General features: G+C 49.8%; 1 protein-coding gene across 1 annotated transcript; it reads left to right on the top strand.

The window, feature by feature from the left end:
- Positions 1–342: 342 nt before the first annotated feature.
- Positions 343–1664, top strand: LOC119353632 (peroxidase 2-like). Its single transcript, XM_037620270.1, has 2 exons — positions 343–630; positions 717–1664. Exons 1-2 carry the CDS (start codon positions 412–414, stop codon positions 1479–1481), a joined length of 984 nt encoding a protein of 327 aa, XP_037476167.1. The 5' UTR covers positions 343–411; the 3' UTR covers positions 1482–1664.
- The last annotated feature ends 10303 nt before the right edge of the window (positions 1665–11967 follow it).

Here is an 11967-nt window from a genome sequence, read left to right as displayed (position 1 = left end):
AACCTCAGCTGGGAGAGAAAAGCCTATCCGTCCACGCTGCCTTGCAAGCATTTGAGCTGCAAACCATTCACGATTCACGGATCTGCACATGCCTACATCAACATTCACGACTAGATTATTTATCAACCCGGCCCCGGTTTCCTTCAAGTCAGCGCTCTGTAGCTCGAGGGGATGTGTGCTGAGTTGTGCTCGCATGTTCCTGCGGCGTCTAGGGAGTAGGGAACATGCTCTGCCCGATTAAGAAACGCAGACAGGAGAGCAACCCCTGCCAATTCTCCTTCTGTCCCGCGCGTATAAATGGACGTGCGGAGGAGCAGCGATTCCACACCTCAACCACACGACTGCAGCTTCCACTTTCAGTCTCCGGCCACTCAACACAACTCGGCTCTAGTGGGTCGATAGAGCTCAAGGATGGGTAGGGTTGCGATCTGGATCGCGTGCGTGCTGCTCCTGGCGGCGACATGCCAGGGCAAGGGGGCTCCGGGGCATAGGGTGAGGGTCGGCTACTACAACCGGAAGTGCCGCGCGGCGGAGAGCATCGTCAGGGACGTCGTCGGCAAGGCCGTCTCCCGGAACCCCGGCCTCGGCGCCGGCATCATCCGCATGGCCTTCCACGACTGCTTCGTCCAGGTGCGTGCGCCGTACTGTCAACTGTTTTTTTATATGCATGTAAAGCGACGTACGAGCACGTGGTTAACAAGCAGCGGCTTGTGCAGGGCTGTGACGCGTCGGTGCTGCTGGACGCGACTCCGGCGAACCCGCGGCCGGAGAAGCTCGGCCCGCCCAACTTCCCCAGCCTGCGCGGCTTCGAGGTGATCGACGCTGCCAAGGCGGTCCTCGAGAGGGTCTGCCCTAGAGTCGTCTCCTGCGCCGACATCATCGCCTTCGCCGCACGCGACGCCGCCTTCTTCCTCAGCAGCAGCCTGATCGACTACAAGATGCCGGCGGGGCGGTTCGACGGGCGCGTGTCGCTTGAAACTGAGGCGCTGCAGTTCCTGCCCCCGCCCTTCTTCAACCTCACGCAGCTCGTCGACAGCTTCAAGGCCAAGAACATGGACGAGGACGACCTCGTGGTGCTCTCCGGCGCGCACACCATCGGCGTGTCGCACTGCTCCTCCTTCACCGACCGCCTGCCACCGAACCCCTCCGACATGAACCCGGGCCTCACCAGGCTGCTGCGGAGCAAGTGCCCCGTCAGCCCCAACTTCACCAACGACCCCACCGTGGTGCAGGACATCGTCACCCCCAACCGGATGGACAACATGTACTACACCAACCTGCTCAAGCGGAACGTGCTCTTCATCTCCGACGCGGCGTTGCTCACGTCGGGGAAGACGGCGACGAAGGTGATGGAGAACGCGTTCAACCCCGGGAGCTGGGAGAAGAAGTTCGCCAAGGCGATGGTCAAGATGGCTGCCATCGAGCTCAAGACCGCTGCCAACGGCGAGATCAGGAGGAACTGTAGGATCGTCAACAAATAGGGTTGCTGGCTATTTGTATTTAACACTCGAACGTGCATGCGTTCGGTTCTTTTGCTGCATTCATTGCATTTTGTTTCTTTCGTTTCCTTTGCTGCATTCAGCTGATCAGGTTGTAATTCGATTAACAGGGCTTTTTTCACGATAGGTGATAGATGCCTGAATAAAATTTTCATTTCCGACTTATTATCCAGTCATCTACTTTCTTTGCAAATGCATTAATTTATGGGGCAACCTGCACCGAAGGTTTAGGTGCGCTATTGCATTAGATCTCCGGTTCATATGGCCTCTTCCCCAAGAAAGATTAGGGTTGCTGTCGGTACGCCTCATCTATGGTGGCCTAGGACCATGGGAGTGCGGTGGATCCCGGCCCTTGCCGACGGAAAGGCTTCATTTTTAGATGGTTCTTTGAGTATTGTTAGGGTTTGTATCCTTTTCAAGAAGGCGAGACGGCGGCGGCTTCCTGAAGATGGAATAAGGTTCTCCCTGTCTAGCTCCCGTCCCGGTGGTGTGCATAGCATCGTCGGTAGGAGTGTGGAGGTGTGTCTCCGGCAGATCTATCTTTGGTGGATCTGCTCGGATTTGGCTATCGTTCGTCTACGCTCGTGTGTTTTCAGGTTGTATTCTTTCGATCTACGCTACTCTTTATCAGTGGCGGTTGCTGTTCTGGTGCGCTGGTCTTATGGGGCCTTAGCACGACGACTTCCCGACTGTCTATTACGACAAGTTTTTCCCGGCTCCGGTAAGGAAGAGACGATGACCGCGGCGTGCCTTCGGCTCGCTTCAGTGCTTGTAGTCGTCGTTGGGTGGTCTATGAATATGAATGTATTTTTTGTTATTTTTTGTGTTCGTTGTACTGTCATGATTGAGGATGAATAGGTCAGAAGTTTCTCGCAAAAACAAGATCTCTAGTTCATCATTCAAAAGGTTTAGAAAGAGCCAATACAAATTTGATTTCGGCTTTCCAAAAAAATTGATTTCAGACATTTAGAGGACAAATTTATTGTTGTTAATAATATAAATTTAGTTGTGAAATACTCCCTCCGTACATTAATATAATACGTGTTTGCGGTTCCACGTTGCTTTTGCATTTTCTCATTTTTTATTTGAACTGCAAAAATGTGTCATATATAATTAGTGTACAGAGGTAGTAACAGATACGTAATGAGCAAGGCTTTCATAAGCTTTGAATCTTTTTTTCAAGTATTCTATTTATGGGCCCAAGTTTGACTAATCGAACTAGAAATTTTGTGCATGCCACATGCACATTGTGTGATGGTGTCAAATTGTTTAGAACCTGTTGATGGCTTCCTGATTGGTGCATCAGGACCTAGTGCACGACCATTGGTGCATACAAGTCATCTTCAACCCCCCACCCCCAGCCGAGAGAGAGAAAGAAGACATAGAGCCGGGCTATATAAATATGGGAAAGTATAATTTTCGTCCCATAGAAATGATCCCTCAACTTCAAAATCAGCAAATCTAGGTCCCTCAACTTTTCAAACTAGATAAGTTTAGTCCCTCATACCGCCTTTTGTGATTTTCATCCCAACGATGCTATACACACGACACATGTGCACGATTTGTGGACGATGTAGTTAATCAAGCCTGGTTTGTGGGAATAAACTGCAGGACATCGTCTGATTTTGAATCGTGCATGAATCGGCCACACAGGCGTCGTGCGCAAAGCAGTTTCGTTTTCATCCCGGCTGGACATGGTTTTCACTAAAACTTGATAAATCATTGGGGTTTGACTGCCATGTCACGGAGCGGCGATGGCATAAGTACTCGGCTGTGGTGGCACTACACGCGGGACATGGTGGCCTGTCTCATGGGATACTGGACTTTCGCCATGCTCGCCGTTCAAGTCATGCGGCCGGAAGCGGCAGGGGTGCAGGCGCCGTGGCGGTTGTGGTTGACGTACGCAGCAAACTGGCTTTGGATGCTCACGTGAAAGACACACACGTACTTGACGTTGTTCCCTTCGATTTGTACTGGCTAGAACATGCACCCATCGTCTCTGCTCCTTCCGCGACGAGATCCACGTGTTGCGGATGTCTTTCAGGCCGCGAGGTGGTGGCCGTCGAGCTCGACGTTGCTGCCAGCCGGTTGGCCGTGCCGATGCCTTAATCAACGATGCATGTGGCTGCCGGCGGGCCGGCTGTGTTGTGTCAATGCTTTGATCCACAACGCATGACTCTGTAGTAGTACTGCCCATTTTTCCATGCCCTTGTTCAATAGTCCTTTACAGTCTTGGTTTTCTTGAAGGCGACGTGCAGCACGTGCACGACGGGCTTGCGCGGTGCATGCAGGCGAGCATGAGTAGCTCCGACTTCAGATCATCGGCCACAAGGTGTTCCACCGTCCTGTGGCCGCTACATAGGTACACCTCCTCCGTGCGGTACACGACGGCGAGCATCACCCGACAGTGACGGTGCTGGTCATGCTCCCCACCGGACATGGCGGCATGGCGTTGAAGTGGCCAGTGATGTGGCAGTCAAACCCAAATGACATGTCAATTTTTTAGTCAAAACCATGTCCACGTGCGTAAATGTTTTACGGGACCATGGTTCAGCCGAACCTACGCTCGACACCATTGATTTCTATATACTATTTATGAGGATCCATGCATGGTTGATTAAAAAATGCAGTTCACATGTATGTCTATTCATGAGGATTCATGCATGATTACTTAAAAAATGCAGTTGGCATGCATATCACAGATCCACATGTAGTAGGATGTTAAATCGTACAGCATAGACCATAAGTTCGGCTAAACCATGGTCCTGAATCATGTCTCTCGTTCACGTGAGAGGAAAACTACCGAAAGTGGTATAAGAGGCTAAACTTATCTAGTTTGAGAAGTTGAGGCACCAAAATTTACCACTTTTGAAGTTTAGAGATCATTTATATACTTTGGCAAGAGCTGAAGGACAAAGAATATACTTATCCCTATAAATAAAGCCAAACTGGTGAGTCATCCAACAAATAACACAAAGTACTCCCTCTGTAAACAAATATAAAAACGTTTAGATCAATAAAGTAATGATTTAAACGCTCTTATATTTATTTACGTAGAGGAGTATCAGGCAAGTAACCGTCACACAAGCCCAATGCAAACCATGACGGTCGGGCAAATAGCCATGCACGCCACCCAAAGGAACAACACAATCATGATGAAAGCTACGTCCTTGGAGGAGCAGGCGCTAGACAAAGGTCAGTACTCCCTCCGGTCCTTTTTACTCTGCATATTAGAATTCTCTAAAGTCAAACTTCATCAAGTTTGACTGTATTTATATGAAAAAATATCAACATCTGTCATGCTAAAGTTATATAATATGAAACTTTAAGTCATGACACATCTAGTGGTATTGATTTCAGATTGTGAATGTTGTTACTTTTTTCTACAAAGTTGATCAAACTTTACGAGGCTTGACTTCATTCAAATCTTATATGCGAACTAAAAAAAAACGGAGGGAGTACTAGAGGCACGGATCTTGACGATGATCGTAGAGACGGTGTCAGTGTCCATGGCCTTAGCGAGAGGCTTCCATTATTTTAACAGGGCAACCATTTTAAAAAGACAGGCAGCCCAATGTTTAGGAAAACCATGTTCGGTAGTAAAATTGTTCTAAGTCATCCAGAAGGACCAAACGAATGCAGCGAAAGCAAGCCAAAACACACAACAAACTGGCCTGGAAAATTCAAGAGATAAGTAAAGAGATCATCGAAACATTTCGGATTCTAGTTAAGGTTCAACAATGATCGGACGCAGCTCCAGCACATGCGAGCAAGATCACAATTAAACACAATGTGTTCTGTGTTTTCGTTCTCTCGACAAAGAGAACGGCCAGCAGCTGCAGGTCCACTTCTTTTCATGATTTGATCAGCCAGCAAATGAAGTCTCACCGCCTGTCAAAGAAAGATTTTGATTTTAGAAGGAATATGTGCCCGCCATATCGCCTTGAAGCGATGGTCACGCCGTCCTTGAACAAGTTCCATGTAGAGAGATTTAACCGAGAATCTGCCCGAGGACGAATGCAGCTAAACGAGCTGATGTGGAGTCTCCGAGAGCACTTGAAAAAGGGGAGCAAGCTCCTGCCAGTTCTCCATCTCTATAGGAACAAAGCTCGACACAGCCCTTGTTAAAGTTGTGTCGAATATAGTGTACAATGTAGGTTACAGTTGGACTTGTAGTTGTATTGTGTTTAGATAGGATATGGAGTCGTGTCCTACTAGGACACTTGTATCCTAGGCCTCTCATATATAGCGGGGCTAGACACACGATATAACCTATGCCAACATAATAGCACAGACGCGCAAGGGGGAGCCGGCGGCGTGTGCCGGCACCCGGGTGGCCGATGTGCGGTATTGTGACGGTGTCACGGGGAGAAGCGCCCGTAGTCATGCCCCGGGGATGTAGCCATATCAGTGAACCTCGTTAACAAATCTCGGTGTCGTGCTCGTGTGATTGCTTGGTCCTTGGATGATCTACGGTATGTTTCGGACTTATTCTAACAAGTGGTATTATAAGCTAGGTTGTGAGGTGACTGTCTGGTTGATCTAGATGAGGTGGAGATACCGCGGAAGGATCAAGCGTCGGCGATGCAATCGGAAAATACGCGCGGCAATGCAATTGCATGGAGCAGCGTCGAGTTGGATTCGGAGTCGGCGAGATTGAAAGATGACTTGTAGGCTGCAGCAGTAGCACGTGCAGCAACGCAGCAGTTTGGGCACGGTACGGTCCAGCACGGAGGCGAGCCAGCGGAGCCCAACACGGGCGCGCGTACGTGTCGGAGGCAGCGGCAGGTTTGGCGGTTCTCTAGGTGCAATCGAAAACAGCAAGTCACGGAATTTGTTATGAGAAAAAAAGAGGAGACCAAGTCTCCACGTATGACACGGAAGATAGGCATGCAAATCAACTGGAGAATTAGAAAAATCGCAAGAGATAATCCGTTGGAAAGCAGAAGGTCATGACAATGCAAAGCTGGCATTGGAAGTTTTTTTTTTAAGAAAAGGCCATAGCCCGACTTTATAGATAAAGCCATCAGGCAGAGTTAATAAGGACCCAGACAACCAGCACAGAAATACCAAAGTATCAAGCCAGAACACGAAGAGGAATGTCTAAGTACATGGCTCCCATGCCAGTACACGGCACGCAGGCCGGAAGAGGATAAGATAACGAGGCAGCGCAGCGACGTCTACGGGTCCGCTTTGTTTGGAAGGATGGAGATAGCAGAATTTCGGATCTTGGCCAACATGGCGTCAAATGCATCTCTGTCCTCCTCCTTAGTCAATAATCTCCACTGTTGCAGGAATATACAAGTCTTAAATAAGCAATCAGCAGGCTTAGCAGGAAAAACATGTTCGATAGTAAATTTATTCCTTGTCGTCCATAAGGACCAACACATGGCCGCAAAGCCGACCCAAAACAATCTCCTCTGGGCCCCAACCAAAGAATTAGCCAAGGCTCATAAGTCCGCAAAGGAGGTCGGAGCCCAGGAGACATGCAACCATGATCTGATACAACACCAAAACAGCTTAGCCAGGACGCAGTTAAAAAAATATGAGGTGTATCTTCTCTCGTCCCACATAGAACACAACAGTCATTACCCGGACCATTACGCTTACGGATTTGGTCACCCGTAGGTAGACGCCCATGAGAGGCTTGCCAGAGAAACACTCTAATCTTAGAGGGGAAGCGAGCTTTCCAAATCCACTTAAATTTGGAGGTGATGGATCCCTCAATAAGTTTGCGATACAAGGATTTAACCGAGAAGCGGCCAGAAGCAGAATGGGGCCACACAACTGTGTCTTCCTCCTCCGAGAGCGAAGGGAAGAGGGCAGCAAGACGCTGCCAGTCTTCCAACTCTACAGGAGAAAGGGAGCGGCGCAGCTGAAGGTCCCAATTATTCGACGCAAGCTCGGAGATAGAGATCTGAGGGTTTGGACAGTAGGAGAATAAAACAGGGAAAGTAGAGGCCAGCGGCGAGGCCCCACACCACCAATCGAGCCAGAACCTAGTAGATTTCCCATTTCCAACAACATATTTGACTAGGCCTTGAAAGATAGGCTGAAGTTTAACAAGATCGCGCCAAAATTGAGATGCCCCAGACGCACGGGCAAACATAGGGCTACAAGAAGGGAAGTATTTCGCCTTTAAGATGGTGAACCACAGAGGCTTGTCCTGGGGGATGTTCATGATTTTTCACCACCATTTGATGATCAGACATTTGTTCATAACCAGAGTGTTAATGATGCCCAGCCCCTCAAGGCTTTTGGGCTTACATATGGTGTCCCATTTAACCAAGCGATACTTCCGCTTGTTATCGGCCGCGTTCCAATAGAAGGCCCCTCTATGTTTGTCAAAGCCAGCATGAGTACCCATAGAAAGAAGATAGAACCCCATCAAGAACATAGGGAGGGAGGAGAGACAGGCGTTAATTAAGGCCACTTTGCTCGCCTGAGTATTATATCTGCCCCTCCAGGGCATCACACGATTACCGACCTTGGTCACCACAGGAGCAAAGTCCTTGGCATAGAGCTTGTCAGAAGTGATAGGCAAGCCCAAATACTTAATAGGGAAGGAGCCCAGAGAGCAATTTAATAGGCGTGCCACCCTTAGAGCCTCGACGTCAGAAACACCCGTGACAATAACTTCGCTTTTAGAGAAATTAATCTTGAGCCCCGAAAGAGCTTCGAAACAGAGGAGGAGAAACTTGAGATTGCCCATGCAAAGATCATTAAGCTCCACCAAGATGATAGTATCGTCAGCATACTGAATATGCGTAATTCCTTCCCGAATGAGGTGGGAACTAACAGGGGAGATATGACCAGCCTCCGCAGCTCTAGAAAGAATGTTAGAAAGGGCGTCCGCAACAAAGTTAAAAAGAATGGGCGAGGCCGGGTCGCCTTGCCGCAGGCCCCTAGAGTTTTTAAAGAAGTTACTAATATGCCCATTAACATTAATAGCAGTGTGGCCCCCCATGACCAACTGCATGATACGGTGCACCACCCCGCTGTCAAACCCTTTTGCAAGAAGGACTTGTCTCAGGAAACCCCAACTAACCGAATCGTAGGCCTTTTCAAAATCTAATTTGAGTATAACTGCCTTGTTCCCAGATTTGTGAATATCATGAACGATTTCGTGGAGACAGAGAACTCCGTCCAGGATGAAGCGCCCCTTGATAAAAGCCGACTGAGTATGAGATAGGGTGCGATGGGCTACAGGGGTGAGGCGAGTGGCCAAACACTTGGCAGGGAACTTGGTAAAGTTATTAATGAGTGCGATAGGTCTAAACTGGGAAATTAAGTCTGCACCCTTAATCTTGGGAATAAGAGAGATCACCGCATAATTCAGCCTGGAGATGTCAACTGTGCCCAGGCAGTACCCTTGAATCACTTGGCAAATAAGATTTTTAAGAATCGGCCAAAACTTTTTAAAGAAGGGGATAGAAAACCCATCCGGGCCAGAGGCAGAATTAGGGTTAGCCTTCGTGATAGCAGAAAAGATTTCCTCTTCAGAATAGGGGATCATCAAGTCTGAATTTTCCTCCTGAGAAACCAAAGATCCCTGGTACCAGAAGTTAGCAGCAAGCCTGAAACCCTGATCAGGCTTGGCGGAGAGAAGGGAAGAAAAGAAAGAGACCACGTGGTTAACGATGGTGCCCTGGTCGGAAGTACAAACCCCATCAATGACCAGGCTATCAATTAGACATCTGCGCCGTCTCCCATTCGCAATCGCAAAGAAATAAGCAGAGGGGGAATCCCCTTTAAGGAGCCAATTGGACGCGCCCCTCTGGCGCCAGTATATCTCGTTAAGCCGATGCAAGTGCATCAACGCACGCTCAAGGGAGAACCGAAGGGACCAGTCAGAATCAGATAGGCCAGAGGCGTCCGCCCGAGCATCAAGGGCCTCAATCTGGGTCAAAAGAAGGGCCTTCTCCCTATGCTCCTGGGCCGAATAGTTCCGGGACCATCCCCGAAGGAATTTGCGAAGCAAGGCCGAACAATTATGCCAATCATCCATGGGTCCAAAGGAACGATGAGGAGCAGAAAGTATCACACTGATTTTAGAGCCCAGGAGGTCACAAAAACCCTCAATAAGGAGCCAAGAGGTGTCAAACTGAAATCTGGAAGGGGAAGAAGTAGAGTGGTTTCCAGCGTCAAGAATAAGAGGGGCATGATCCGAGCCCACAATGGGCTTAGATTTCAGCGTCGCAAGCGGGAAAAGAGAGTCCCAATTCGAGCAAACAAGAACGCGGTCTAGGACGGAGCGGATGGGAGAAGGTTGGTGGTTGGTCCAAGTGTACCTAGATCCCACCCTAGGGATCTCACGCAGAGCGCAAGAACTTATGAAGTCATTGAAGGCGTCAGCCAGCGCCCACGAGAAATTACTAGTATTCTTGTTCGCGGGGGAGCGAAGCAAGTTAAAATCACCACCAATCACCAAGGGGAGCGAACAAGCTTCTACTTTATTGGATATTTCATCCAGGAAAATGGGAGAAAGGGAGTGGTCGGCCATGCCATATACAACCATAAATTCCCAGAGAGAATTAAGCTGTCGATGGAAAAGCACAGTGCTAGCCCAAAAGATACCATGATCAAAAGCAACAAAATCAAAAACATCCCGTTTCGAACCTAGCACAATGCCACCAGAGTGGCCCGAGGAGGGGCAGAAATTCCAATCAAACCGATCCGCCCCCGCGATAGAGGAAAGCTCACGAGGAGAGAAAGAGGATTTAAAGGTTTCAATCAAGCCTATCAGGTCAATATTGTCCCCCCCTGACCAAATCTTTAATTTAGTCTCGGCGTCCCCGAGTGACGAAACCTCTGATGTTCCAGAAGAGGGCTTTCATTTGTAAGAAAGATTTTTGATGCGTAAACTCGACCTGTAGGGAGCCAAGCAGGATTTAGCCCGTTTAGAAGCCCCTTTTTTCACTTGGGTCCCAGCCCCATCACCAGCGGCCACCGCCTCCGAACCCCCAACAGCCACAACTGGAGGGGTAGGAGGTGTTGCAGCAACTTCCTTAGCCTTAGCCAAAGCCGCCTGGGCCACTTCATTAGCCCTAATGAGAGCAATCAGAGAAGAGGGAGAGCCATGGTTGTGATCTAGAGAAATACCCGCGTCTGCGAGTACCTTAGTCAAGTGATCATCCGAGAGGGTAGATAGAACAAGCCTAGTAGGTGAAGAAGAAACATGAACCAACTGTGCAGGGGAAGGAGGGATACCTGAGGCGGGAAGGTCCCGAGCCGCCGCGCATCGAGCCGCCTTGTCGACCACCCTCAAACCACTGTCCCGGATCCGGCCACTCTTGCAAGCCGTAGAAGATGGGGACCGGATCGGGGAGGACCGCTCCACAGCCGGAGAGGACAAGCCCGCCACATCACCCAAATCATCGTCAAGACAACAGCACAGACCCGCTGCAGAGAGCTTCGTACCCGAGGAGGCCCGACTTCGAGCAGAGAATTTGCGGACAGAGGATTTGCGCTTGGAGGAGGGGACCGACGCCACACGACGCAGGGAAGCAGGGAGGTCTTCAATGCCCGAGAGCAACGGGGAGCCCGGCCAAACAGGGAGGTTGGAGCAGACTCCCGACATAGGGGTACCCGCAGGCGAAGCAACAGGGGCAGACTAAACAGGCACGAACTCCATCTGATCCTTCCCACCGCTCTCGTTCTTGGGAGCATTCTCCTTGAATAGCTCACGACTTTCTGAGCCCATGCCATCCCACTCAGACGTAGTAAAGTGAGGAAGCGATCCCCCACTAAGATTGCCAACATTATCAACATCACCAGCATGACGATCAGCAGCGGGAGGGGGCGGTGGTGGGGAACGGGAAGAAGCAGCCCCCTCCACGCGCACCCGGAGCCTGAAGCCATCCGCAGCAGGGAACACATCGACACTTCCATGAACACACAAGGGGTCAATCGCCCAGATCTTGAGACGCACTGGTCCAAGAACAGCCAAGGAGTCCTGACCCACCAAGATTGGTTTACCAATGAGAACACCAGATGCCATGACAAATTCGGTAGAGCGGAGAGAAGGAGGGATATCATCAACCAAAACCCAGATCTCAGAGAGGAGGGAGATAGGCTTCGCCCCGTTGGCAGCAGCTTTAACCGAAATGACCAGTTGATTCAGAGGGAGGGTGAAGCTCGTGCAAGAGGAGATCATCTTGAGGCTGCTTTTAGAAGGGAAGACCACTGCAAAATCGAAGTCAGAGAGCTGTCGGATCTGCTAGTCCCACCCTCCTTCATCCCATAACTGCAATTCACCCTGGAGGGTTTGGGGAGAGATCTTGTGGTCTTTGACCGTGATGATGGCAGTATTAGAAAGAGCAGGGGCCACTCAGACTAGTGGGACCTCACAGTCCAGCGCGAAGAAAGAACATCCAGGAAGCCCTTGGCCATAGTGCACAAACGATGCAGGTTTACGGCGGTTGTTGCAGTTCACAGTGAGATGTCCGTCCTCACGGCAGATCAAGCA

The sequence above is a fragment of the Triticum dicoccoides genome, chromosome 2A (genome assembly GCF_002162155.2).
Source record: "Triticum dicoccoides isolate Atlit2015 ecotype Zavitan chromosome 2A, WEW_v2.0, whole genome shotgun sequence".
Lineage (NCBI taxonomy): Eukaryota > Viridiplantae > Streptophyta > Magnoliopsida > Poales > Poaceae > Triticum > Triticum dicoccoides.
Note: the sequence above shows the minus strand (reverse complement) of the source record. Positions and strands in the feature narration are given on the sequence as shown.

Bases quoted from the DNA above. Each gene is read 5' to 3' on its own strand.
- LOC119353632 (XM_037620270.1), top strand. From the start codon at position 412: ATGGGTAGGGTTGCGATCTGGATCGCGTGCGTGCTGCTCCTGGCGGCG. The intron at 631-716 runs GTGCGTGCGCCG...CGGCTTGTGCAG, and splicing joins TCCACGACTGCTTCGTCCAG to GGCTGTGACGCGTCGGTGCT.